Source organism: Pipistrellus hanaki, assembly GCF_964339955.1.
Source record: "Pipistrellus hanaki genome assembly, chromosome: 1".
Classification (NCBI taxonomy): domain Eukaryota; kingdom Metazoa; phylum Chordata; class Mammalia; order Chiroptera; family Vespertilionidae; genus Pipistrellus; species Pipistrellus hanaki.
This window is the reverse complement of record NC_140503.1, coordinates 9,319,832-9,342,791: the sequence shown is the minus strand read 5'-3', so window position 1 is coordinate 9,342,791 and position 22,960 is coordinate 9,319,832. Positions and strand designations below refer to the sequence as shown.

Here is a 22,960-nt window from a genome sequence, read left to right as displayed (position 1 = left end):
TGTTGCGTTTACCCATTTATCACTTGCTGGGTATCTGGGTTGTTTCTGCTTTCTGGCTGCTATGAACGTTCATGTAGAAGTTTGTGTGTGTGTGTGCATTTCATTTCTCTTGGATAGAGAGCCTGGGGTGGGACTGTGTGTCACGCAGGGACTGTGTTTAACTCTTTGAGGAACTGCCAGCCTGTTTCCCAAGTGGCTGCACCAGAGGCAACACTTGTTGCTCCTCCTCCCCACTGGCAGACTCTCTGCCTTAAACACTCAGCAAACTGGCGATGGCAGGGTGGAGCTGTCAGGTCCCTGGGTTTGCAAACCACACACACAGGCCCAGCTGCTGGCCTCCTTCCGCCCCCTTCCTTCCTGCCTCTTCATCCCCTCCCCAACCCCGCCCCCCCTCCCGCCCCTGAATCCCAGAGCAGACGTTCCAACTCTTGCCCACGTCAGCATTGTGACCAGGCAGAGGACAGCACTTTGGTGTCAGGTAGCCTGGGTATTAGCCTTGCCCGTGGCATCTGCTCACCTGTGTGTGGCTTCCTGAGCCCCCGTTTCCTCATTCCTGATGTGGGGACCATGCCAGCCATTCAGCAGGGCTCTGTCAGACTCCAAGTACTGAACCTAAGGTGCTGAGTGCAACGCTTGATCGAAGGATGTGTTTGCCAAGCTACAAACGGGGGCTGACCCTCCTCCTCTGCCTCACTACGGGACTGAAGCCACATGGGTCCCTGACCAGGTTTGCTCTAAGGTAAGTCATCTGTAAAGACTTAACTTAAAGCAGAATGTTATTGCTTTTCTCCAGGCTGCACGGCAACATGGAAGTGGACAGGCTGAGCTGGCCTTCAGCAGTCTCGTTCCAACCTCCTTCACTGGTGTCTGCAGAGGCATTTCCCAGAATGCCTTGCAGCTGAAGTTCAGGATTCATAATAGATTCCCCGATTTGAAGAGGAGAATTGAGGTAGGGCCTGGCTACCTCTCTGCTGCTTCAGATGCATTCCGGTTAAATCGGGGCATCCATGCCCAAGCACTATCCTGAAGGCCTGACCAGCATCCCAGTGTCCAGCTCATGTTGCTATGGGAGTCAAGACACGGCTGGGGCAGAGGCCTCCTCGTGCCAGCTCACAGCTCTGGTGCTGAGCTCTTGAACTCAACAGTCCTGATGCATTCTGGCTCCCTGCCCCCTTGTTCTAGCAAGGCGGCAGTGCCACTCCAGTGCCAACATTACAGTGCCCTTCCCACGACTGTGTAAGGCACATATGTCAAACACAAGGCCCGCGGGCCAAATCCAGCCCGCCAGGCCTTGCAATGTGGCCCGCACCGCACTGTCATCACTGCACTCCGCTGTCAGTTTATGACATTGTCAGTTTATGACTGTTCAGTAAACCATTCGGCCCGCGATTTAGGCTGGATTTTAGATTTTGGCTCCTTCTCTGATTGAGTTCGACACCCCTAGTGTTAGGCATCCATGCCCCTGTACTTGAACTTTCCTGAATCTGAGATGGGCTGCATCCTTCATCTTCCAATAACGCTAGAGGCGTGTGTGTGTGTGTGTGTGTGTGTGTGTGTGTGTGTGTGCTCAGTGCCCCTTCCCTCAGAACCACACTCTCAATGGCCACCAGAGCCAAATGGCCAGCACAGCTGAGTGCCCGGGGTGGACACCTGACGTCTGGGTTGATGGCATTTTCTCTCTCCGGGCTCTGGACCTCACATGTAATACGGAACCAGGGAGCTGCTAGGAGGCGGGAGCCGTCATGCATCGGTCTGGGGCCAGTGGAGGCCCGTCTGCCATCTGGACCAACCATGAATTTGCAGCCAGTCTGTAGCCAAGAAACAGATGAGACAGGCACGGATGGAGAAATGAAGAGCCAGGAAGAGGCTCGACACCCACTGAGGCCTCGAATCAGCCCTCAGCAAGTCCAACTGCTTCCCTGCTCTTGGGACTCTAACACTCCCCTATAACCGTATTTTCGTTTTTGTTTTTTAAATTTTTTATTGCGTTTTCTTTACAGAGAGGAAGAGAGAGGAATAGAGAGTTAGAAACATTAATGAGAGAGAAACATTGATCAGCTGCCTCTTGCACACGCCCTACTGGGGATATGCCCTCAACCAAGGTACATGCCCTTGACCGGGATTGAACCTGGGACCCTTTAGTCTGCAGGTCGACGCTCTATCCACTGAGCCAAACCGGATAGGGCTATAACCGTATTTTTGAAAAGGTTCCTCTTTAGCTCAAGGCGGCCTGTGTGGGCTCCTGTTATTGGCAGGTAAGGAGGCTTCAGGACCCAGCTCACGTCCACTCCATGGGAGTCCTGGGCCCTTCACCTCCCACCTCCCAGCCTGCACTGCTCTGGCCTGGCTGCTGGGCCACCGCGGAGTGGATCCCAGGGCAGGTGGCCAGGTACCTGGTTCTGTCTAGTTGTTGAGACTGCCCCTTGGGCAAGCTCCCGCCTCTCTTTGGGCCTCAGTTTCCCATATAAAATGTCTGGTCTAAAAACATCCAAGATCCCTTTGAATCCTAGTCTTCAGAGACTGTTGCTAACCACAAGGAACTCAGAGGAAAATGGTTTTCATTTAGATGAAATATATATATATATATTGAGCCTCTTTCTCCACTGGGCTCTATTAGCTGTTTTTACAAACCACTTCTAGCCAGAAAGTGGAAAGAACTCAAAATTTCCATGAACCGATGGGTAGATATATTATTCAGCCATACAAAGGAACGAAGCACTGATACATGCTATAATACGGATAAACCTTGCAAACATCATGCTAAGTAGCAGCCAGTCATGAAAGGCCATATGTTGAACGATTCCATTTATATGAAATACCCAGAACTGATAAATCTAAAGAGATAGCAAGTAGCTCAGTGGTTGCCAGGAGATGGGATTAGGAATAATTGCTAATGGGTAGAGGGTTTCTTTTGGGGGCGGAATATTCTGAAATGGATTGTGGTGATGGTTGCACAACTTTGTGAACACAGAACCTCCATGGAATACCTTAAAGCTATGGCTCTGTGGTAGGTGGACTGTATCTCCATGAAGCTGCCATTCACCAATAAAAACACTTAGCCAACGGCTGTTCTAATCAGGCTGTGGGCTGGCACCTCAGCGAGCCACAGTGACCGATTCACAAGGGCGCGTCCTTGAAACCATGACCATGACTTAGGAGCCAACCGACCACACGTGCAATTACTCCGACGGCTCCCAAGACCGATGCCAGAACAAGGTCACTTCCACCACCAAGCACCATGTGTCTCTGGGGGCCTGGACAGACAGGAACTGCGTGCGGCATTTCACGTGGGAATGAGCCCACAGCAGGTTCTCCTGTTTCCCCCCATGTGCTGAGGGCCGAGAGGAAAGGCCCGGTGCATGGAGTTTTCTAGAGTTCCGTCTGTGCTGTACCCCCTCCCGGGGTTCAGAGACATAAAACAGACCTCGCTCTCCCAACCAGGTGCTTTGGAGAACGGAGGATCGCGGGGGTGGGGTGAGAGGAAGAAGCCCTAAAATGCCAGAAATTTCCAATTGCCCGCGCTGAGTTTTATTATAACGAAGGAAGACAAGATGTAGGGCTGCCATCCAAGCTCTGGCAAGAGCACGTGAGGTCCCAAGGGCCCATCATCCAACTCAGTTCCACACGGTTCCCAAACAAGGTGTACAAGCCATCACGGAGGCAAGCACTTCGCCGGGGGCTCTGAAGGAAAGGAGCCGGGAGCATCCATTGGTTGGTGAAATGTTGTCCCCTCGGCACGCCTGGGGTCAGAGTGTCAGTGTGCAAACCCCAGCTCTGCCCCCTCCTCCTGGGTGACCCTGGGCAGGCTAGACCTCTCTGTGCCTGCGTCTCTTCCCCTGGGGAGTGGCATCATGGTGACAGCAGCCACCTTCTAGGTCGTCAGGAGAACACAAGGAGTTGATAGGGGAGGCACCCTGCCTGGTCCACAGGAAGTCCTCAGTGGGTTTTATCCCCCATTGCTGTTCAAGAACCTCCCAGGGCCTGCACTTCTGAAAAACACACATTCACCCCAGGTTCTCCCTTGAAGTGGGCTGAACTATATTGTAGGTCCGGGGCACATATCTATCTGCCATTCACCTGCCCCCTCTGTGACCACTAAGGCCATTCGAATGCCCCCTCTGTGACCGCCGTGGGCCAATCCGTGCTGGCGTTCACAGCTTGGGAGGCTCAGGGTGGGAGAGAGGCTGCCCACCTAGTGTCAGTGTGACTCAGGAAGTCTCAGAGCCCCTCCGAGCCTCAGTTTCCCTCTGTAAAATGGAGATAACGATAATGCCTCCCTCACCAGGCAGCTGCGAGGATTTGATGGAAGTGCACCTAAAGCAGCAGCCACCCTTGCTTCTCACGGCCAGGAGGGGAAGACGGGAAGGAAGTGACTCCTGGTTTCCAAGGGCAACCGCTGGAAACACATCCGCCGGGGCACAAAGGGAGCTTTCTGCAGGGACCACACTGGGCAGGAGCTCGCAGTTCCGTTATGAGCCGTTATGAGCTGGCCCAGGAATGTCCTGGAGCCTCTGGCCTGAGGGGGAAGGTGGACCCGCGGAGACGGAAGCCCCAGCCCGCCAGGAAGGCAGCGCTCCCTGCAGAGGGCCTCAGGGTGCAGAGGCCCTGGGAGCTCCTGGTCCCAGCTCTAGGAAGACAGCAGCGTTCTAAGCACCCACCCCAGGAGGTGACCCGCCCAGGGTCTCCTCGAGGAGCCAGATCTGATTTCCCATCACAGCTTCTGGGAGGAGCACCAAATCCTGGGGCAAGGGGAGGGGGCGGCTGGCCCTGGGTCCAACCCATCCAACCCACCACCGAGGTTTCGAGGAAGCGGAGACGCGTAGGCCTCACAGGTGAACACCTCACTCTGCAGGGTCAGAGCAGCCACGGGCATGTCCCTTCGCCGGGTCCCTGCAGAGGCCTGGACGGGGGGCAGCCTCAGGATCAGGACTCTGATGAAGTGGCCCATGGAGGGTGGTGGCTGAGGCCCCATCAGGCTCCTCGTCTGTAAAATGGAACCCCACCACCCACCTCCTGGGGCTGGAGGACAGAACTCAAGAACGGGAGGTCCTTGGTCCCCCCAGGGCCAGCGCCGCTCAGTCCTGGACGGTGGCTGCAGCCACGCATGGCCCTCCCTGGCATCTGGGCTCCAGGCCCGAGGAACTGGAGGCCCTTCCGTGACCAGAGTCCCTGTGCTGGGCACGCGGTGGCTCGGGGCTGTGTGGGGTACCCAGGGCCGTGGTCCTCTTATGAATGCGGAAGTTAAAAAACATGAGGTGGGCCAGCCCAGTCCCTGCCCCAGGATCCTGCTCATGTGTCCAACAGGTAATCTCATATACGTTCCCGGGGTGTAGAGAAGATCACCCCCTTTCTCTCAGTGTCCAGACCCCAAACCAAGCTCCCACCAACCACAGGATAACTGTTAGCCCACCAGACCAGCTGGCTGCGCATGCCCCGTGCTCCCACAGGGTCCCAGCAGGTGTGCTGACGTGCAGGGGGTGTGAGGTGAGGGCCGAGACCCACCTCTCTCCCTCCAGGATGCTGGTTTCGGTTTGGGAACCAGGCCCTGAATTTCGGGGAGATCCTGGGTAGGGGTGACCAGCATGCCCCGGAGGCTCCAATCCAGAAACCCCCAGGAAGCCCTGGATCCCACACAGAGCCTCTGTTTTCAACATAAAGCACGTGGCAGAGCCGGGGGCAGGGTGTCCTGGCAGGAACCCGGACAGCACGGCCGAGGGCCTCGTGCCCTCCGGACTCACCGGGCACGGAGAACGGGGTCAGGAAGACGGCCTCCACCGGCTCTGCCTCCGGGGGCGGCGGGGGTGGGGGCTGCTGCTCCCGCGGGGGGTCCTCTGGGTTCTCCGTGGGAACATTCCCGTTCTTGATGCTTTCTTGCCTCCCGTTCTGGAGGGGCTTTCTGCTCACCCCGTTGGCTGAGTTGATCAGTCTCTGCCTCTGTGCGGACGGGGGCAAGACAAGCAATTCGTGACTGTGTCAGACGGCTGCTTGACACGCACACAGCCCTCAGAGGTTTCTAGAACCCAGCCCTGGGATGGGTTGGCCGGTGGGTGACCCAAGGACTTCGAATCCACCCAAGTTCGCTCATTTCCTTTTGGACCAACACCAGCCAGCCTTTCAGGAACGGCCAGAGGCCTGGCCTCTCCTCGGTGCCCACGACACTGAGGACAGTGATTGTGCTGGCTCCCCGGTGGTCACTCGCCAGCTACCTGAAGACAGTCACAGGACAAAAGAAGTCCCAGAGGTAGCTGCTGCGCACCAGTGCCCCAGTCTCCCTCTAGAGCTGTTCTATGCATACAGAACAGCTAGGTATTCCTCTCAATCTCTCTCTCTCTCCCTCCCTCCCTCCCTCCCTCTCTCTCCCTCCCTCCCTCCCTCCCTCCCTCCCATTCCTTCCATCCCTTCCATTCTCCCTCCCTCAATAACATCTTCAGGAAACAAGCCATAGCCGGGACCAGTTTGGCTCAGTGGATAGAGCGTCGGCCTGCGGACTGAAGGGTCCTGGGTTCGATTCCGGTCAAGGGCATGTACCTTGGTTGCGGGCACATCCCCGGTGGGGGGTGTGCAGGAGGCAGCTGGTCGATGTTTCTCTCTCATCGACATTTCTAACTCTCTGTCCCTCTCAATTCCTCTCTGTGTAAAATCAATAAAATATATTAAAAAAAAAAAAAAAAGCCATACATCAGACTGGCCTTTCTCCTGTTAGTTTCACTCTAGTGCTTGACAAACACTTGGTCAAACATCTGGACGTAGTGTCCGATTGCTGCTTGGCTCGCACTCCCTCCCGATCAGATCCTTTGCTCCTGGGGTGATGTCCGGGCTTCCTCCCTCAGCCAGGTGCCCCAGGTACGGTGCCACATGCCAGCCTGGCAGAGGATGCCCCAGGGGCCCGACACCAGGAAGCGCCATCGCACGAGTCTCCCCCGCGGCCGCCACCCTCTCGGTCCTCTCAGGCGAGCGCACCTCGTTGATGATGATCCTGCTGGCCATCCGCAGCCGGGTCCGGGGCCCAAACTTGTTGGTGATCATGACGCGCAGGCCAGCCTCGGGGAAGCTGAACTTGGGCGGGCTGGAGCTCAGGACCTCGTCCACCATCACCACCGGGCTTCTGCTGTACCGCGGCTCCTCCTTCACTGTGACGAGCACGAGGCCAGGATTACTGCTGAGGCCCCCCGCCCGGGGACACCCCTAAGTGCTGGGGCAGCCGACCGCCTGTCCCTCTGGCGCAGACTTCTGTCTCGGGCTGAGGTCCTGGCTGCTGGCCTTGGCCTGGGAGCCTCGCTTCAGCTCCTCCCTCCAGCCAAGGGGCCAGTGGCGCTGAACCACCTTCCACCTTGAAGAATGAGGCACCGCCCCGCGGTGACCCCACTATCTGCCCTCTCCTGGGCAGGCCTCCACCTCCAGCCCCCCTGCCGATCGATGCCCCCCCTCTTCTGCCTGCCTTAGATCGCTCCCCATCGGATCCTGTGCCCCCTCTCTACTGGGACCCAATGTGGCTAATGGCAAGGCTCTTCCCGCTCCTCCTCTGAGCCTGTGACTGTGGGGACCTTGCTTTCTCCTGATGACAGAGGCTCCAGGGAACCCCTGGGATGGAACAGCCTGGAAAGCACAGGAGAACCCTGGCTCTAAGCTTCTCACGAGGCCACCTGCTCTGTCTTTGAGGGACCACCTCCTCCTGGCACAGAAGGATGCTTCCAACTTTATTCCCCTGGAGGGAGGGAGGCAGCCAGGGCCAAGCACGGGCCCTGGACGAGGCGACTGAGACTGGGAGGGGGTGGTGCTGACTGCTGCGGGCACAGGGAGGGCTGCTGGCTGAGCCCGGCATCTCTGGTGAACCTGCCGCCCTCCAGTCCGGAGGCCGGTGTCTCTGACCCCATGCCTCTCCTCATGAGGCCGAAGCCCTCTCCCCGCCGCCTCCCTGCACACGCTCAGGGCTGGAGTCCTGGGGGGTTGACATCTAACGCAGAGCCCCGGGGGCCCCGGTGACAGGACCCCTCGTTGGCACTAGCCCAGCACACAGAGCAGGCGGCTTCCGCCCCAGGGGCTGTCACCGCAGCCAGGCCCGCCCCTCTGCACGGGCCACCGGCCCCCCGCCGAGAGGGTCACCGCGAGTGTCCCTCCCCGGGGACGGGGGAAGCGGGAGTGGTCGGGGTGACCCCACAGGAGCGAGTTAGTGGCACAAACAGGCACAGACGCACATGAGACACGCACCCTCACCCGGCAGCAGCAAGGCTCAGCAGACAGGAGGCGTGGGGGTTAGAGACAGAGCCGGGGGGGGGCCAGGCCTCTGTCGGAGACGGACACCGCCCTCCGGCGAGGCGTGCGATGGGCCGGCGCGTGGGTTCTGAACACGCGTGTTATTGCTCGGGTGGAAGCGGGTTACTTACAATTTAGAAGAGAAGCGGGGAGGAGACAGAGGCCGGCAGGGATTGCCAGAGGCGACGAGCGTGCGGAGGGTGCCGAGAGCCCGGGGCAGCGTCCTCGATGGCGGCCGAGGTGCCGGGGTTATGGGCGGGAGGGTTAGTAGAGGGGCTGCTGCCACGGGGATCTCAGGGCTCGGGGCCTCGGGCCTTCGGGGAGGCCCCTCTCCTGGCTGAATCCCATGACTCCGTCCCACTCTCAGGAGTAGGAGGCCCCGTGCCCACTGCCCTTCTGTGCGGCAGGAAAGCCGAAAACCCCCTGCTCCGGACCCTGCCTCTATCGCAGAGGGAGGCGGAACTGCAGAGCCACAGAGCCAACCCTGTCCCGGGCTCCGTCCCAGTGACGGAGCCTACAGAGTGTGACACCTGACGCCCTGGGTACCATGACCTGGTGCTGCCACCAAGTGGCACACAGGGTGGTGCTTCCAAGCCCAGGGGGGCTGCCCAGAAGGTAACGGGATTGCAGAGTGGCTCTGGCAGCTCAGCCAAGGCCAGGCAGAGCTCCACCCTCCCTGCTCCACGCCCATCCTGAGTCCCTGGCCGGGGCAGGCCAGCGAGGTCCACGGGGAGCCCAGCCAGCGGTGGCACTGGCTGGCAGGCTGTGAGCAGGACCCCGAGACCAGCGAGACAGGCTGTGCTCCCAGCAGGGGCAGGCCACGGGGCCTCCCCGCCTCGGTCCTGGGGACCTTTGCTTGCTGTCCTGGGCTCTGCTGTCTTGAGCAGCAATGCCATGTGACGTGAAGCATTCGTACACGTTTTAGAAAACCCAGGGCCCTGGGGATGGGCCTCCTCCGCCAGCCACACGGGCAGTAGGTAGCTCTTGGGCGGGCACTGAGGAAGCGGGCGTTTCCCGCCGGCCTGCGCTGACTCACCCCCTGGAATCTCTCTCTCTCTCTCTGCCATGAAGGACACTATGTCCCGGACAGGAATCAGCCTGTCCTGAGGGACTGTGTGGGGACCTGGCAGCCACTGTTTGTGGAGCTAACGTCCCAAACAGCAGTCCCACAGTTCCCTCGCCTGCTGAGGGGTTGCCCTGCAAATGGCTCTCCCCTGGGGCGGGGCACGGGAAGCCGGGACTGGACACAGCCCGCTCTGCAGGCCGCCTTAACTGTGGCTCACAGGGGCCTCTGGCAGCCAGGCTGTGGCCTTGGCCACACCCGCACCCCCAGCCCAGGAGGCTTCCTCCTTCTGCTGGAGAGAGTCGGCCCTCAGGACTGGCAATGGACAGAGCTCTGCCCTTGCCCGAGGTGCCCACGGGAGGCGGCATGAGCCTGACCCGCCCCCGGGAGGAGACTTCGGAGGGGCCAAGGGGTATGGACTTTGGCCCCACATGCCAGGCACAGGCAAACAGGCTCCTCCAGACCGCCTGGTCCCGCCACTGAATTAGAGTGGCCTCACAGAGGACCGGCCTGCCCAGGGCCCCGGGCAGAAGGGAAGAGACCCCTCAGGGGGCCAGTCCCGCCTCTCAGCTTCACCAGCTCCACGGGTGGAACTCGAGGGAACGGCCAAGTCCTGTTTTTCCATAACAACCCGCTCAGGCTGAACCCTGGCTTTGAGTGAGGAAGGGAGTGAATTCCCGCCCCTGCTGGCAGCTGCCCCACCTGGTAACCGGCTGGCTGAAGACAAGGCCTTTAAAGCAGCCAGTGGTCAGGAGGCAATTAGGAGAACTGGCAAGAGAGGACACGGGCCAGCTCCAGAGGCCAGAACGCCCAGACCAGGGGACCAAAGAGAAGCTGCGGAGGCCGGGCTGCAGCCCCCGGGAAGGGCCCGGGGAAGGCTTTCTGGGACGGTCCGGGAATTCCTGCTCAGCGCCGTGCCCGCCTGCCCTGGCCTTGCTGTTCCTCTGGGCAACGAGTGAGAGGTCTCTCCAGAACAGTCCTCCAGACCCGGGCCTTGAGAAACTTCGAGGGACCCAGGCCTGCTCTGTTTACCCCAAGTCCTCAGCTTCCCATCACTGGCCTACAACCTGGGATAGAGGCGTGAGTCCCTGCTTCTCAGATGAGCCAGGCAGGCCCTGGGTTCTCCTAGCGTAGCCCCAGGAACTGCCAGGGATGTGACCGTGGACATGCTCTTCCGTTTTAAGCCAATGCCGATCAGCAGCATCTCCGTCACTGACCCCCTCCCTCAGGGTCCTGTGACCACAGGTGGGAGAGTGGGAATTTAGAGGGAGGATATGTGTGTAGGAGGAGAAGGGATTTGGTGTCACGACATGGCCGCTCCTGTCTGCTCAGCCTTACCTGACCCCAGCAATGGCAGGGAAGGGTCATCAGAGCTACTACCACAGTAATCATTACCATCCTCCAGCTCGCTGCTGACCGTGTTGCCGTTTGCAATGGTCTTTTGTTTGACCGTGAAGAAGGCCTGTATCTTCACATTGTACCTGGAAGCGAAGGCAGGAGGAGGTCAGCGCTGTGGGAGAGACCTGGCAGGGAGGAGGGCTGGGCACCTCCCGCCCCTCACACCCCTGGGCACACAGTCAGCTGTGCCTGGACCGTCCCCACGAGGGACCTGGGGAGCCAAAGCGTTTCAGCCGAGCTGACAGCATCCCTAACAGGAAGTGGAGGACAGCGTGCAGGCGGACGCCCTGCTCCCCCTGAGTGTCTGTGGGCTTCCTGGGAGCAGGAAAGGCCTTCAGCCCAGGAAAGTGCGGGATGCCTCCTCCCTGCGGGGCGCAGGCCAGCCCGGAGCTAAGGAGCTCGGCTCAGCCTCGGGGACCAGCTCGAAGGAGGCGTGGCTGGGCTCAGCGCCTGACCCAGGACCGGGGACCCTCCCTCCCACGGTTACCCCCCCCCCCCAGGGGACTGAGTCTTTGGGTCTCCCCATGTCGCTGACAATCAGCACCCAGGCCCTCACCCAGGCCGCCCCCTGGCTGAGAGGCACTCAGAGAGGGCACCATTGTGGGTAATTCTTTGAGTGTCTATCACTCATTTTATAAAGCATTTTGATTCATAGCCTCCTAAAACTCAGTGTTGTTTTTTAACTAACTGCAGAGATATAAACAAGATAAAACCTGCATACAGCTCACCTCATGGGTACTTTTTTCTTTTTTAAATGGGGAGAAACAACATAAAACGCTCTGCTTTAGTGATTTTCCATTTCGAGGCACACAATTCAGTGGCATTAATTACACTTACGACGGGAGATCATCACCGCTACTTCTATGACTTCTTCAGCGTCCCAACCAGAACGCCGCGCCCACCGACCCACTCGTGGCTGACCGCCCTTCCTCCTCGCCCGCCCTCTCTCCCTCGCTCTCTGCCTCTGAGTGCGACTCTGCTCAGCACCTCAGCTCACGGCATCAGACAAGACCTGTCCCTTTGGGACGGGCTCCTTTCACTCTGCACATTTGCAAGCCTCCACGCCCGCCCCCCCCCACCCGCCCCCGTCCCCCACCCCCACCCCCATCTGCCATGGTGCAGCATCTGGCAGAATTCCCTTCCATTTTAACGGTCCTCGAATAACATTCCTGGGATTTTTGAGATGCTTCTGACCTGGGCAGCTTCCAGGGGCCACAGGGAGCCACAATCCCGGCCCCTGTGTCTGCCTCCTCCGCACTGTGAGTGGCGCCCCCTGCCGTGGCACAAGGCAGCGGCCCCGAGAAGCGCCTTTACGCAGCTTAGAGCAGAAGCAAGGCTGCCTGGCTCTTTTGGAAAGAGTGGGATTGATTTACCAGATTTCTATAGATAGAAAAATAAATAAATAATTTTAAAAAGCGGTCACCTTGGCACGGAGTGGGTGGGAGAGAGGTCCCGGTTTGCTGCTGTTTGGGAATGGCTTTGTCTTCTACCTGCCAGCCCTGACCCCCCTGGCCTGGTGTGGACAGCACCCCAAACAGTGTCCGAACGTCTCCCTCCCATCCCAGCCTGCCCAGGGGGGTGTCCCCCAGAAAACTGGGGCTGACCCGAGGCTAGCTAGCTGTGACTCAGGCATCAGCCAGCCCAGAAGGAGGAAGAAAGGCACTTACTTCATGATCAGAATGTAAAACACGTACAACATGATGAGCACCAGGCCTTCCCACCTCGAAGAGAGAAAGAAGGCTGTGGTTAGAGCGCGGAAGGCCCGCGCTGAGGGCGGGGTGAGGCCGTGCAGAGGGCGAGGGAGGGATCCTTCCTTCCCTGTGCCCAGCGCCTGGCCCGCGACCCGGGACCCAGGCATGCAGGTGTGAGCCCAGCCTGGCGGGCCCGTACACTAACGTTGTCTGGGTGACACAGAGAGAAGGCTGAGAGTGGGGTCCTCTCAGCTCCAGAGGGTCTGCAGGGCTCCGCTGGAGTCCCCCCCGCTACCAGAACAAGGAGGGCCAGGGCCACAACTTCCCAGGACTCAAAGGGGAGGGGCCAGGTGTCCCCTAGACTTGACACAAAGAGGCCCCAGGATCACCTGAGATTCTGGCCACGGAGCAGAGAAGCTGTGGGTGCAGGCGGGAAGGGGCCCTGAGGGCTGCCTTAAGAGGGGCATGGGACCTCCTGGGTGCACAGTAGGGCAGCGTCTTCCCGAGACAATGAGATTCCCGCTGTCTCGCATGTGCAGTGCCCAGCTCCGGGCACCGTGCGGTTTCTGACCACAGGCCTCTGAGGAGCCACACAGCTTTAGTGTGTTCGTCCACCTGACACATGTGCCCAGCATGGGCGATCATCGCGTTGGGAGCGCTTCCTTTGCTGACACAGACCAAGGACCAGCAGAGCCACAAAGGGACTGGGAGGTGATCTGATCCCCACCCCCAACTCCATCCACAGGTGAGGAAAAGGAGACTCGGGGGTGGAGAGGTTCCTGGGTCACCGGGCAGGTTAGCGGCCAGGTGGGGCCAGCACCAGGCCTCCCTGAGCCCACAGTATGCAGCCCCTCCTGTCAGGCCTCCTGAATATAACCCCAAATAGTCACTCACAGGGTGCAGATTCTGACCGTCATGCAGGGGACACTGGGGTTTATACGAAGGGAAGATACAGTCACGCTCCAGAGAGTGCACACACCCACCTTTTCTTTAAAGTCTGCGCCGTACGATCTTAGTGAAGGACTCATTCCCACCCTCAAGGTCATAAAGGTGAGTCCCCATGTTTTATTCTATGTTATTTTAATGTTGCTTCTTACAGCGAGGACTTTCGCTCCCCTGGAATGTATAAGGTGTGAGGGACAGAGCTGATGGTACCTTGTTTTGTGTGGATTCCTGGTGGTCCCAGCAGCAGCTGAGCCCCCCTCCCCAACTCACTGCCTTGTCACACATGACACCTGCCATGTGGGCCTACTCCTGGGCTCTTGGTTCCATACTCCACACTGGCCTATGCTTCTCCCTGTGCAAAACACCGCACCATTTGAATCACGTTAGCTTTATCCTTCACTGAGTGGCCAGATGATTATGATCTCTGCATGCATAATCACCTGGCCACTGAGTGTATTTGTATCTCCAATGGGTACCAAACGTATTCTAGACCTTTGCGGGAGATCAACCACTATTTGCCCTGAGCTTTCTATCTGCCGGTGCAAAGGGGAAAACTGATCAGGTGCATGATGTATAGTATCTTTGATATCAAATAAACGAGGTACTCAAGAGAAGTACACTGAGTGGCCAGATTATGATGCGTTCAGAGATCATCACAATCTGGCCACTCAGTGCATATCTTGGTATCTGGTAGGATGGGAATAGTAAGGGAAACCATGTTTGTCACTTTGAAAGGACAAATTAAGGCATGACTGCTTAGAATCATACCCTTTTTATTTTTACAAGTTCATAAGCCCGTGTTTGTAAAAATAATTCTGAAGAAGATCCAACACACCCAAGAAGGACACTAACAAAACCGAAGGAGAAACAAACTTTAAAAACTTACCACACAATTTCTTCATCATATATGAACTGGAAGGCAAAAGAAACAAAAGGAGGAAAACATATTTACTCAAAAAAACTACAGAAAAACAAAAACCAAACACAGGCCTGGCAGCACCCAGAGCGGCCACACCTCTGTGCTTCCACAGAAAGCCGGGCCCCTCGCTCCATTCCGGGCTCCCCACCTCCAGGTGACCTGGCCTTCGGTGAAACCCGGGTCAGCAGGTGAGGCAACCTACAGCCTGCAGAGCGGGGGGCCTCTCCGAGAAATGGGTTGTGCTTCATTGTGGTCCGACTAGCGGCTGGGGCCAACCTGGCAGGGACCGGCCCTCACTAATGGAACAGAGTTGCTGCAATCACAAATCTTAAAAACTGAAGACATCCATCCATCCATTCATCCATCCATCCACCCATCCATCCATCCACCCACCCACCCACCCACCTATCCATCCATCCATCCATCCACCCACCCACCCATCCATCCATCCACCCACCCACCCATCCATCCATCCACACACCCATCTATCCACCTATCCATCCATTCATCTATCCATCCATCCATCCATCCATCCATCCATCCATCCATCCACCCACCCATCCACCCACCCACCCAACCATCCACCCTGCCTGCCTACTTATCTGCCTGCTTATTTACTTACTTACCTATGGTGCCTACGTGTATAGGAAAGAAGAGGTGTTATTTTCATAAAAATAAAGAGTAAACCCTTTGGAACTTCTCGGGGGCATAAGACCCACTTGTACTGTTTGAAGCAGGGGGTCATGGTGGAGGACTCCATGCTTTCCTAATCGGGCACTGACATGGCCTGACAACCCCACCCTGCATCTTTGGCATGTGGTCCAGAGGAGGATATTAGTTATTTATCACTGGAAGGGAGAGGGAGAGAGAGAAACATCAATGTGGGAGAAGAATATTGATCAGTGGCTTGGGAGCACCTCAGCCAAGCCCAAGGGGGACAGGTAGATGGGGGGGCTATACCCCCCCCAATTGGATCCTGGAGACACAGAGGTTCCCACAGGGGACCCCAGCAGAGGCCAGGGGCTTCAGTCAGAACCCAGGCCCACTGCACCCCGCTCCCGGCTGTCATGTGGGTGGGCGCACACAGGACCTGCTTTGGAGGTGCTGCTTCTGAGAAGGTCATCCTGACCGGGCATCGCTGGAGTCTTTCCGAACTCTAGGCTCTGAGAAAGTGGCACTCCACCTGGGGACACTTCGGGACCCTTATGGAGCTATTTTTGAGTTTTACAACCTCATGGAGGGCCCCTGGCTTTCAGAGGCAGTGAAAGCCGGGCTGCTGGCCAGCCTGGAGCGTGTGAGACGGTTCTATTGGGTAGGCAACTAAGTAATTGCGGGTTTCACACATATATGGCTTCAGTTGAATTTTTAGGTTTGCAGACGTAGTACAAATGTAAAACACATTTTGTTTTTTGATAGTTGGCTATTCAGCTGTTAATCAGTAAAAAAAGTTTTTTGATCTGTTTTGTAGTTTTCGTTTGGCGTTCGTTGAAAAATGGAAAATCAAAAGGAACATTTTCGTCATATTTTGCTTTTTTATTTCTGCAAAGGGAAAAATGCATCGCAAGCTCATAAAAAGTTATGTGCTGTTTATGGTGACGAAGCCTTAAAAGAACGGCAGTGTCAAAATTGGTTTGCCAAATTTCGTTCTGGTGATTTTTCACTCAAAGATGAAAAACGCTCTGGTCGTCCAGTTGAAGTTGATGATGCCCTAATCAAAGCAATAATCAATTCGGACTGTCACAGTACAACACCTGAGATTGCAGAGAAGCTTCATGTATCACATACATGCATTGAAAATCACTTAAAACAACTTGGCTATGTTCAAAAACTCGATACATGGGTTCCTCACGAACTGAAAGAATCACAGTTAACGCAACACATTAGCAGCTGCGATTTGCTAAAGAAACGTAATGAAAATGATCCATTTTTAAAACGACTGATAACTGGCGATGAAAAATGGGTTGTTTACAACAATATCAAGCGGAAAAGATCGTGGAGCAGGCCAGGTGAACCAACTCAAACAACATCAAAAGCTGATATTCATCAAAAGAAGGTTTTGTTATCAGTTTGGTGGGATTACAAAGGAATTGTCTACTTTGAACTCTTACCACCCAACCGAACGATCAATTCTGATGTCTACATTGAACAACTAATGAAATTAAACAATGCAGTTGAAGAAAAGTGGCCCGAATTGACAAATCGAAAAGGTGTTGTATTCCATCATGACAATGCAAGGCCACACACATCTTTGGTCACTCGGCAAAAATTAATGGAGCTTGGTTGGGATGTTTTGCCACATCCACCATATAGTCCTGACCTTGCACCATCTGATTACTTTTTGTTTCGATCTTTACAAAACTCCTTGAATGGTAAAAATTTCAATAATGATGATGATGTCAAATCGTACCTGATTCAGTTTTTTGCTAATAAAAACCAGAAGTTTTTTGAATGTGGGATTATGATGCTGCCTGAAAGATGGCAAAAGGTCATTGATCAAAATGGGCAATACATTACAGAATAAAGTTATTTAGTTCAATGAAAAAATTGTCTTTGATTTTCTTTAAAAAATCCGCAATTACTTAATTGCCGACCCAATATTAGAGTTTCTCACATTTGGCACAAGTGTTAAGCGTCCTGCTAAATATTCAGGTAAATGACAAAAACAGATAAAATATCGGGAGCCTAGAATGTAGGTGTTTTTTTTTTTTTTTTACATGGTTTAGGAAAAATGCTTAATTTTCTAGTGAGGCAACTGTCATGCTATGGGGAGAAATTGCACTTGGCTCTTTTAGGATTTTATCCGGAGTCGCTCATCATTTTGGGAAATCATGTCAGTGATGTCAGCACCACTCAGGTTTAAGGGCCAGCCCGGCACAAGGGCATAGGTCTGAGCTAAGAGTTGTCAGGCTGCTGTCCATGGCGGGGGGTAGGGGTGGGGGGTGGGCAGCAGATTATATCATGGCATGTTCTAGCAGGTTCCTGCCCAAACCTTTAAGCACTGAAAGATGTATTCTTTTGTTAAAAATCACTTTTAGGTGTCCTTTTTGTATTGTTTAGGCGTTAATGGTTGTTTTTTTTTTTTTTTTAAATATGTATTTGTATTGATTTTAGAGAGAGAGGAAAGGAGAGGGAGAGAAACATCAATAGGAGAGGGGAATATTGATCAGTGGCCTGTCTCCCATATGCACCCCGACTGGGGACTGCACCCTCAACCAGGGCATGTGCTTTGACAAAACCAGCAACTTTTTGGCGCACGGAACGATGCTCAAGCAACTGACCCACGCCGGCCAAGGCTGTTTTTTGTTCATTCCGTGCAGGTGAATTATTTTATCCAGAACTCATTTTCCAGGGTGCGAGAGGCAGCCTCTCGGATGGCCCCAATGACCCCCCGCCTGACTTCACGCTCCCCTTGTGTACAAGGCCTGGACTAGGAGTTGCTCCTAAGAAACAGCGATGGGCGGCCACTCCGGGGATTAGGTCACACACACTGTGGCTTCCATCCTGGCTCCTCCCTGCCTCACTCTGAAAGCCCCGGGGGTGGGTTCTCACACGGGTTTGGGGGCAGGGGGCTTTGAGGTGACTAAGCCCCTGAGATACCTGTGGGAGAGCCTGAGCCAGAAGACTCCCCTCCAGAATTCAATCCACAGAAACGGGAGTAATAATCGCCTGTTGCTTTAAGCCACTGAGTTTTGGGGAAACTTCGCACACAGTGACAGATAACGGACTGTCACACACAGCAGGCGCTAGGTCTTGTGAGGTTGAGAACTGTCACTCTAGGGCACATGCCCTAACAACTGGGCACACCATGCCATCTGCCCTCTCTGAATACAACCTAAAACTCCTTTTGGATCGAAATTGCATCCCTGTGGGTGACACACTCTTGGGCAGTAGCCTGACTGTGTGTCATGTGCTTCACAGTCATGTGCCATGATGTGACCTCAAGCCCTGAGGGGAGAGGGGGACACAGGGATACCCTCACACATACCAGCAAGCCCCTGGGATTCCTATTTCATCTTCTTTGCCTCTCCCCCGCCCCCTGCTGCCTCCCACCACCCATCCCGCTGCCAACTCTGACAGCTCCCAGCTGCCTCTGCTCTGCTTGGCAGTGAGGGTGACCCCGGAACTCGGCTCCTTAGGAAACGGGCTCTGCGTGAGGGTCCCCAGGCCTCAGAGGAGATGCGTGAAGGGAACCGTGTGGACCATGCAGCATGCTTGGCTCTGCAGAGGCCTTTTTGCCCTCAAGGTCATCCCTGGATTTGCTCTGGACGCAAGGTGTCTGAGATTCTGGGGACAAGTGGGCACAGGCAAGGCAACTGGTCAAAGTGACCGCAGGGCCTGGGGGCCGGGGTCCTCTGGTCACAGGGCCAGGGACAGAGATGGGGGAGGGCCTGCGACTTCAGGGGGAGGGCACTCACGGCGATGAGCACGATGACGGAGAGGGTGTAGTACACGGAGTCCCGGCACACGGCCCACCACGTCAGCTGGACCACCTGTGCGCAAAGGGCTGTCAGCGGCTATTGGCTGGAGAGATGGGGGAGGGAGCGGGTACAGCTGCTGGGGGGGCCTCCCAGCCCCCCAGACCCCACAGGGACACGCCCACAGAGCTCCTCCTAACTGTGCCACCAGGAACAATCGTGCCTGGCTGCTCAGGGCCACACTGTGCTCTCCATTAGACTCTGGGGACAGCATGGAGCCATGGAATGACACTCAGAAGTGACGGGAAAGCCACCCCTGCTCCTCCAAAGTAAGGACCCCACCCACTGAGCGGTGAAGCCCTGTGTCAAGGCCAAGGCCAGAGGCACTGGAACCTCCTGGTGGTAACTGGCTACCCTTCTCTGCCTCCCTCGGCCAAGCAGGGCCTGCCCATGAGCTCAGTGCTCTGAGGTCAAGTCTAACAGCGGCACCCACCCGCCTCCCGCGGTCCTGAGCACCAGGAAGATGAAGGTGGGTAGCAACGACCGGCCCATTACGTGTTCCCTGCTGGGAGGCCCAGGGCCCCAAACCCTTCCAGAATCCTGCTCAGGCAGCAGGAGACAGGCTCGCTCCAAGCCTCGGGGGTCAGGGCCATGGCCAAGGCTGGTCCTCGGGTCTCCCCACTGCTGTCCCTGACGTCACTTCCTGAGGGGAGAGAAACCACGGACCTGCCCTGCGAATAAGCCACACACGCCGATGATACACAGGATGTTGAACACGGCGGAGCCCACGATGGTCCCGACCCCGACATCTCCGTGGGTGATGAACACGCCTGCAAGGGAAAGGCACGGATCCTCGCCTACGAGGCCCAGGCCCGCACCGTCCGCACAGCCAGGCCGGCTGCAAGGTCTGTGTCCCCTGACTGCCCCCCGCCCCCCAAACCAGGGGAGCTGTTCCCACTATCAAACAGAACGCCCTCAATGCCCTGAAAGACCAGCTACTCCAATTCTTCCATTTTCTTGAGCCGCTTTATTAAGATATAATTCACATGCCATAAAATTCACCCGTTTAAAGTATCAATTCAGTGTTTTGCAGGATAGTCACAGAATTGTGCAACCATCACCACGATCTAATTTGGGGACATTTTCATCACCCCAAAAGGAAGCCCTGTACCCATTAGCACCCCGGCCCCACCCACTAGTGGTGCAACCCCCGGGAACCACTAATGTACTTCCTGTCTCTCCCACTCCCCCGTTTTACAGATGAGAAAACTGAGGCCAGGAGCTAACAAATGCCTTGACTTGTCAGGGCACCACACCTGGGCTCTCTCCAGATCCTGTGTCTCTGGTTGGTGGGATTTCTTACCGATAATAGAAGCAAACAGCTCCGGCGTTGAGCTTCCCGCAGCCATGAAGGTGGCTCCAGCCACATCTTCACTCAGATGGAGTTTCTGAAACAGAAGTGACCGCAGACCCTCAGGCTGAGATGTGGGGGCGGGGGACACACTGACTGGACACCTCGGCAGCCAGGGAGAGCGTGGAGTCAGCTCAGCTCCTCCCCTGGCAGCGTCTCCTCCCTGGACCTGAGCACAGGCCCTCAGCCTCAGCCGCTCTACTGGGCCCTCAATCCAGAATCCCACCCCTCCCCGACCTGGAGATGAGCGCGTGGCTCCCTCTGAGGGGGACAAGGTGGGGAGACAAAGCTTTTGCATACCTGTGCCTGGCCACTCATTATTTAGGGCAGTGTTTCCCAACCTTCTCTCATGATGAGAATCACCTGGTGGAGTTGTTAAAACACAGATTCCTGAATCCCAACTAAGAAGTGCTAAACTAGAATTTTTGGGAACATATAGGTAAAATTGTATACTTAACTAGTGCTCTAAGACAGATTTTATATACAGAGCACTAAGTTAGGTATGCAATTTTACCTATATGTTCTCAAAAATTCTAGTTTAGCACTTTTAGTTGGGATTCAGGAATCTGTGTTTTAACAACTCCACCAGGTGATTCTCATCATGAGAGAAGGTTGGGAAACACTGATTTAGGGGATCCAAGTCACGGAGCCAGTCCCTGATCTTTGCTCAGCACCCGGGTAAAGTACCCAAGTGCCCGCCCCTAACAAACCATGCCCCCAGCTGCAAAGGTCACACCAATACGGCCTCAAAAAGCTGGGAGATTTCATGCGGGTAAAGTGTGGCAAAGCCCTGAGCAGCCGGCACACAGTAGGTGCTTTTCCTTCCTTGACTGGAAGCCAAGACTGAGGCAGGATAGAAACAGACTGGGGTCTTGTGTACGGCTACAGAGAAGAAAAGTGAAAACTTAACAGAATAATTGAAAGGAGGAAATGTCCATCTGCAATGGTTGGGACAGAGGGTGTTCCCTGCCCTGGCAGCTCCGCCTCCTTCTCCCCCGGACACAGATCCCCACCTGGCACCTGCCTCTGCCACCTGGTTATGGCAAATGCTCCCTAACTCACCAGGTTTGGCTTCACTGCGGGCAGCCTGCCGGCCTGCCTGCCTGGGAGCCAGACATGTGGGTAGCAGTTACGCGCTGGGAGCATTTGCTTCTGCCCGGTCTGGGGAAGGACGCGGGCAGCCCGCAAACTCTAGTCTGAGTGTCTCAGAGTGAGGCTTCGCCATGGCGACACTGAGTGACTGGCCTGCCAGGCTGCACTGCCAGGCGCTCCTGGTCCCCCGTGGCCTGGCACTGACGTGCCCCGTGTCCTCCATCACCCCCAGCCCCTCCCAGACTTGGCCGCGGGTCCCGCGTCTCTCCCACGCACCTCGCAGATCTTCTCCAGGGACGGAACGAAGAAGTCGTCGCACACGATGGCCAGCGCGTAGAACATGTACAGAGCCTGTGGGGGGAGCGGGACAGAGAGTCAGAGAGGGCACCTGCCCCCGAGAGGGCATGGCCGGGCATCCATCACACCCAAACCGGCCTGCGGGCAGAGGCCGGGCACACAGGCAGGCTTAGAGGAAAATGCCGGCACCACAGCGACCGACTCCCTCGATCCCCTCACTGACAAAATGGGAAACTGAGGCCCAGAGAGAAGCACTTGCTGGGTAGCAGAGGGGACTGAAACCCAGGCTACAGGGCCTCGTGCTCTGTCCCTCACCTTAAAGCAGCAGCTCTCCCAGCACAGAGCATGCGCTCGAAAGGCAACACCGAACCTTTGAGGGAAAGCATTTAAAATCACCATTGTCAGCCTGGCTGGGAGGGCTCCGTGGTTGAGCACTGAACTATGAACCACGAGGTCACGGTTCGATTCCCGGTCAGGGGACATGCTCAGGTTGCGGGCTTGATCCCCAGTGTGGGGCGTGCAGGAGGCAGCTGATCAATGATTCTCTCTCATCATTGATGTTTCTATCTCTCTCTCTCTTTCCCTTCCTCTCTGAAATCAATAAAAATGTCTTTAAATCAGCCAAAGCCGGTTTGGCTCAGTGGTAGAGCGTCGGTCTGTGGACTGAAAGGTCCCGGGTTCGATTCCGGTCAAGGGTATGTACGTTGGTTGCGGGCACGTCCCTGGTGGGGGGTGTGCAAGAGGCAGCTGGTCGATGTTACTCTCTCATCGACGTTTCTAGCTCTCTATCCCTCTCCCTTCCTCTCTGTAAAAAATTAATAAATTATATTTTTTAAATGTCTTTAAATCACCATTTTAAGAATTTAAAAACGATAATCCAGCTTTTCCTTTAGTGAAGGCACCATTTCCTTGAGATCTGGCATTTCCCAGGGTGCTACTTGGTGTTGGCACAAGTCCCTGACAATGGGAGGTTCATGGAACAGAGTCTGGGTTCTAATGCTGCTGCTCACACTTATGTGCCAAGTGACTCTGGGTAAGTTACACCTCCAGGTCTCAGTGTCTGCCTCTGTTTAAAGACAGAGTGAGGACAGATCATTGCAGAATGGCTTTCCATCCAGAACCCCTCCCCTGCCCTGTCCACCCAACGCAGCTCTACTGGGCCCACCCAGGTACCGAGCACTACGCTCGGCATCAGGGACGCACGGTGAGGACACCAATAAAACCCCTGCCTCCTGTCACTTAGCTTAGCGGGGGACAAACAGACAGGCAAATAAAGCTTCTCTTACTGCCAGGAAAGAGGACGTGCAAAGGTCAGGCACGGCAAGTAGACGGGTGCGGGTAGAACACAGAGGGAGTGAGGTGGGAAATGGAGGAGGTGAGGCTGGGAGGGAGAGGCAAGGGTGAGGACCCGCAGGAAAGAGATGGGACTTCACAGTCAGCACCGGGGGGAGCCGCTTCTTCCCACGAAGAAAACAT

At 55.9% G+C, this 22,960-nt stretch overlaps 1 protein-coding gene across 2 annotated transcripts in view; it reads right to left on the bottom strand.

Moving 5' to 3' along the window:
• Positions 1 to 22,960, bottom strand: part of SLC24A4 (solute carrier family 24 member 4) — a 110,274-nt gene that overhangs the window by 13,845 nt on the left and 73,469 nt on the right. The window contains exons 4-12 of one of the 2 annotated variants that reach the window (XM_084884075.1): positions 21,464 to 21,538; positions 20,048 to 20,132; positions 19,411 to 19,514; positions 18,685 to 18,759; positions 14,237 to 14,262; positions 12,382 to 12,435; positions 10,655 to 10,797; positions 6,961 to 7,130; positions 5,739 to 5,934 (exon numbers count right to left, since the gene is read on the bottom strand). In XM_084884075.1, the coding sequence (XP_084740201.1) occupies positions 5,739 to 5,934; positions 6,961 to 7,130; positions 10,655 to 10,797; positions 12,382 to 12,435; positions 14,237 to 14,262; positions 18,685 to 18,759; positions 19,411 to 19,514; positions 20,048 to 20,132; positions 21,464 to 21,538 (928 nt within the window). The remainder of the gene's footprint in view (positions 1 to 5,738; positions 5,935 to 6,960; positions 7,131 to 10,654; positions 10,798 to 12,381; positions 12,436 to 14,236; positions 14,263 to 18,684; positions 18,760 to 19,410; positions 19,515 to 20,047; positions 20,133 to 21,463; positions 21,539 to 22,960) is intronic. The other variant, XM_084884076.1, reaches the window with a different exon arrangement.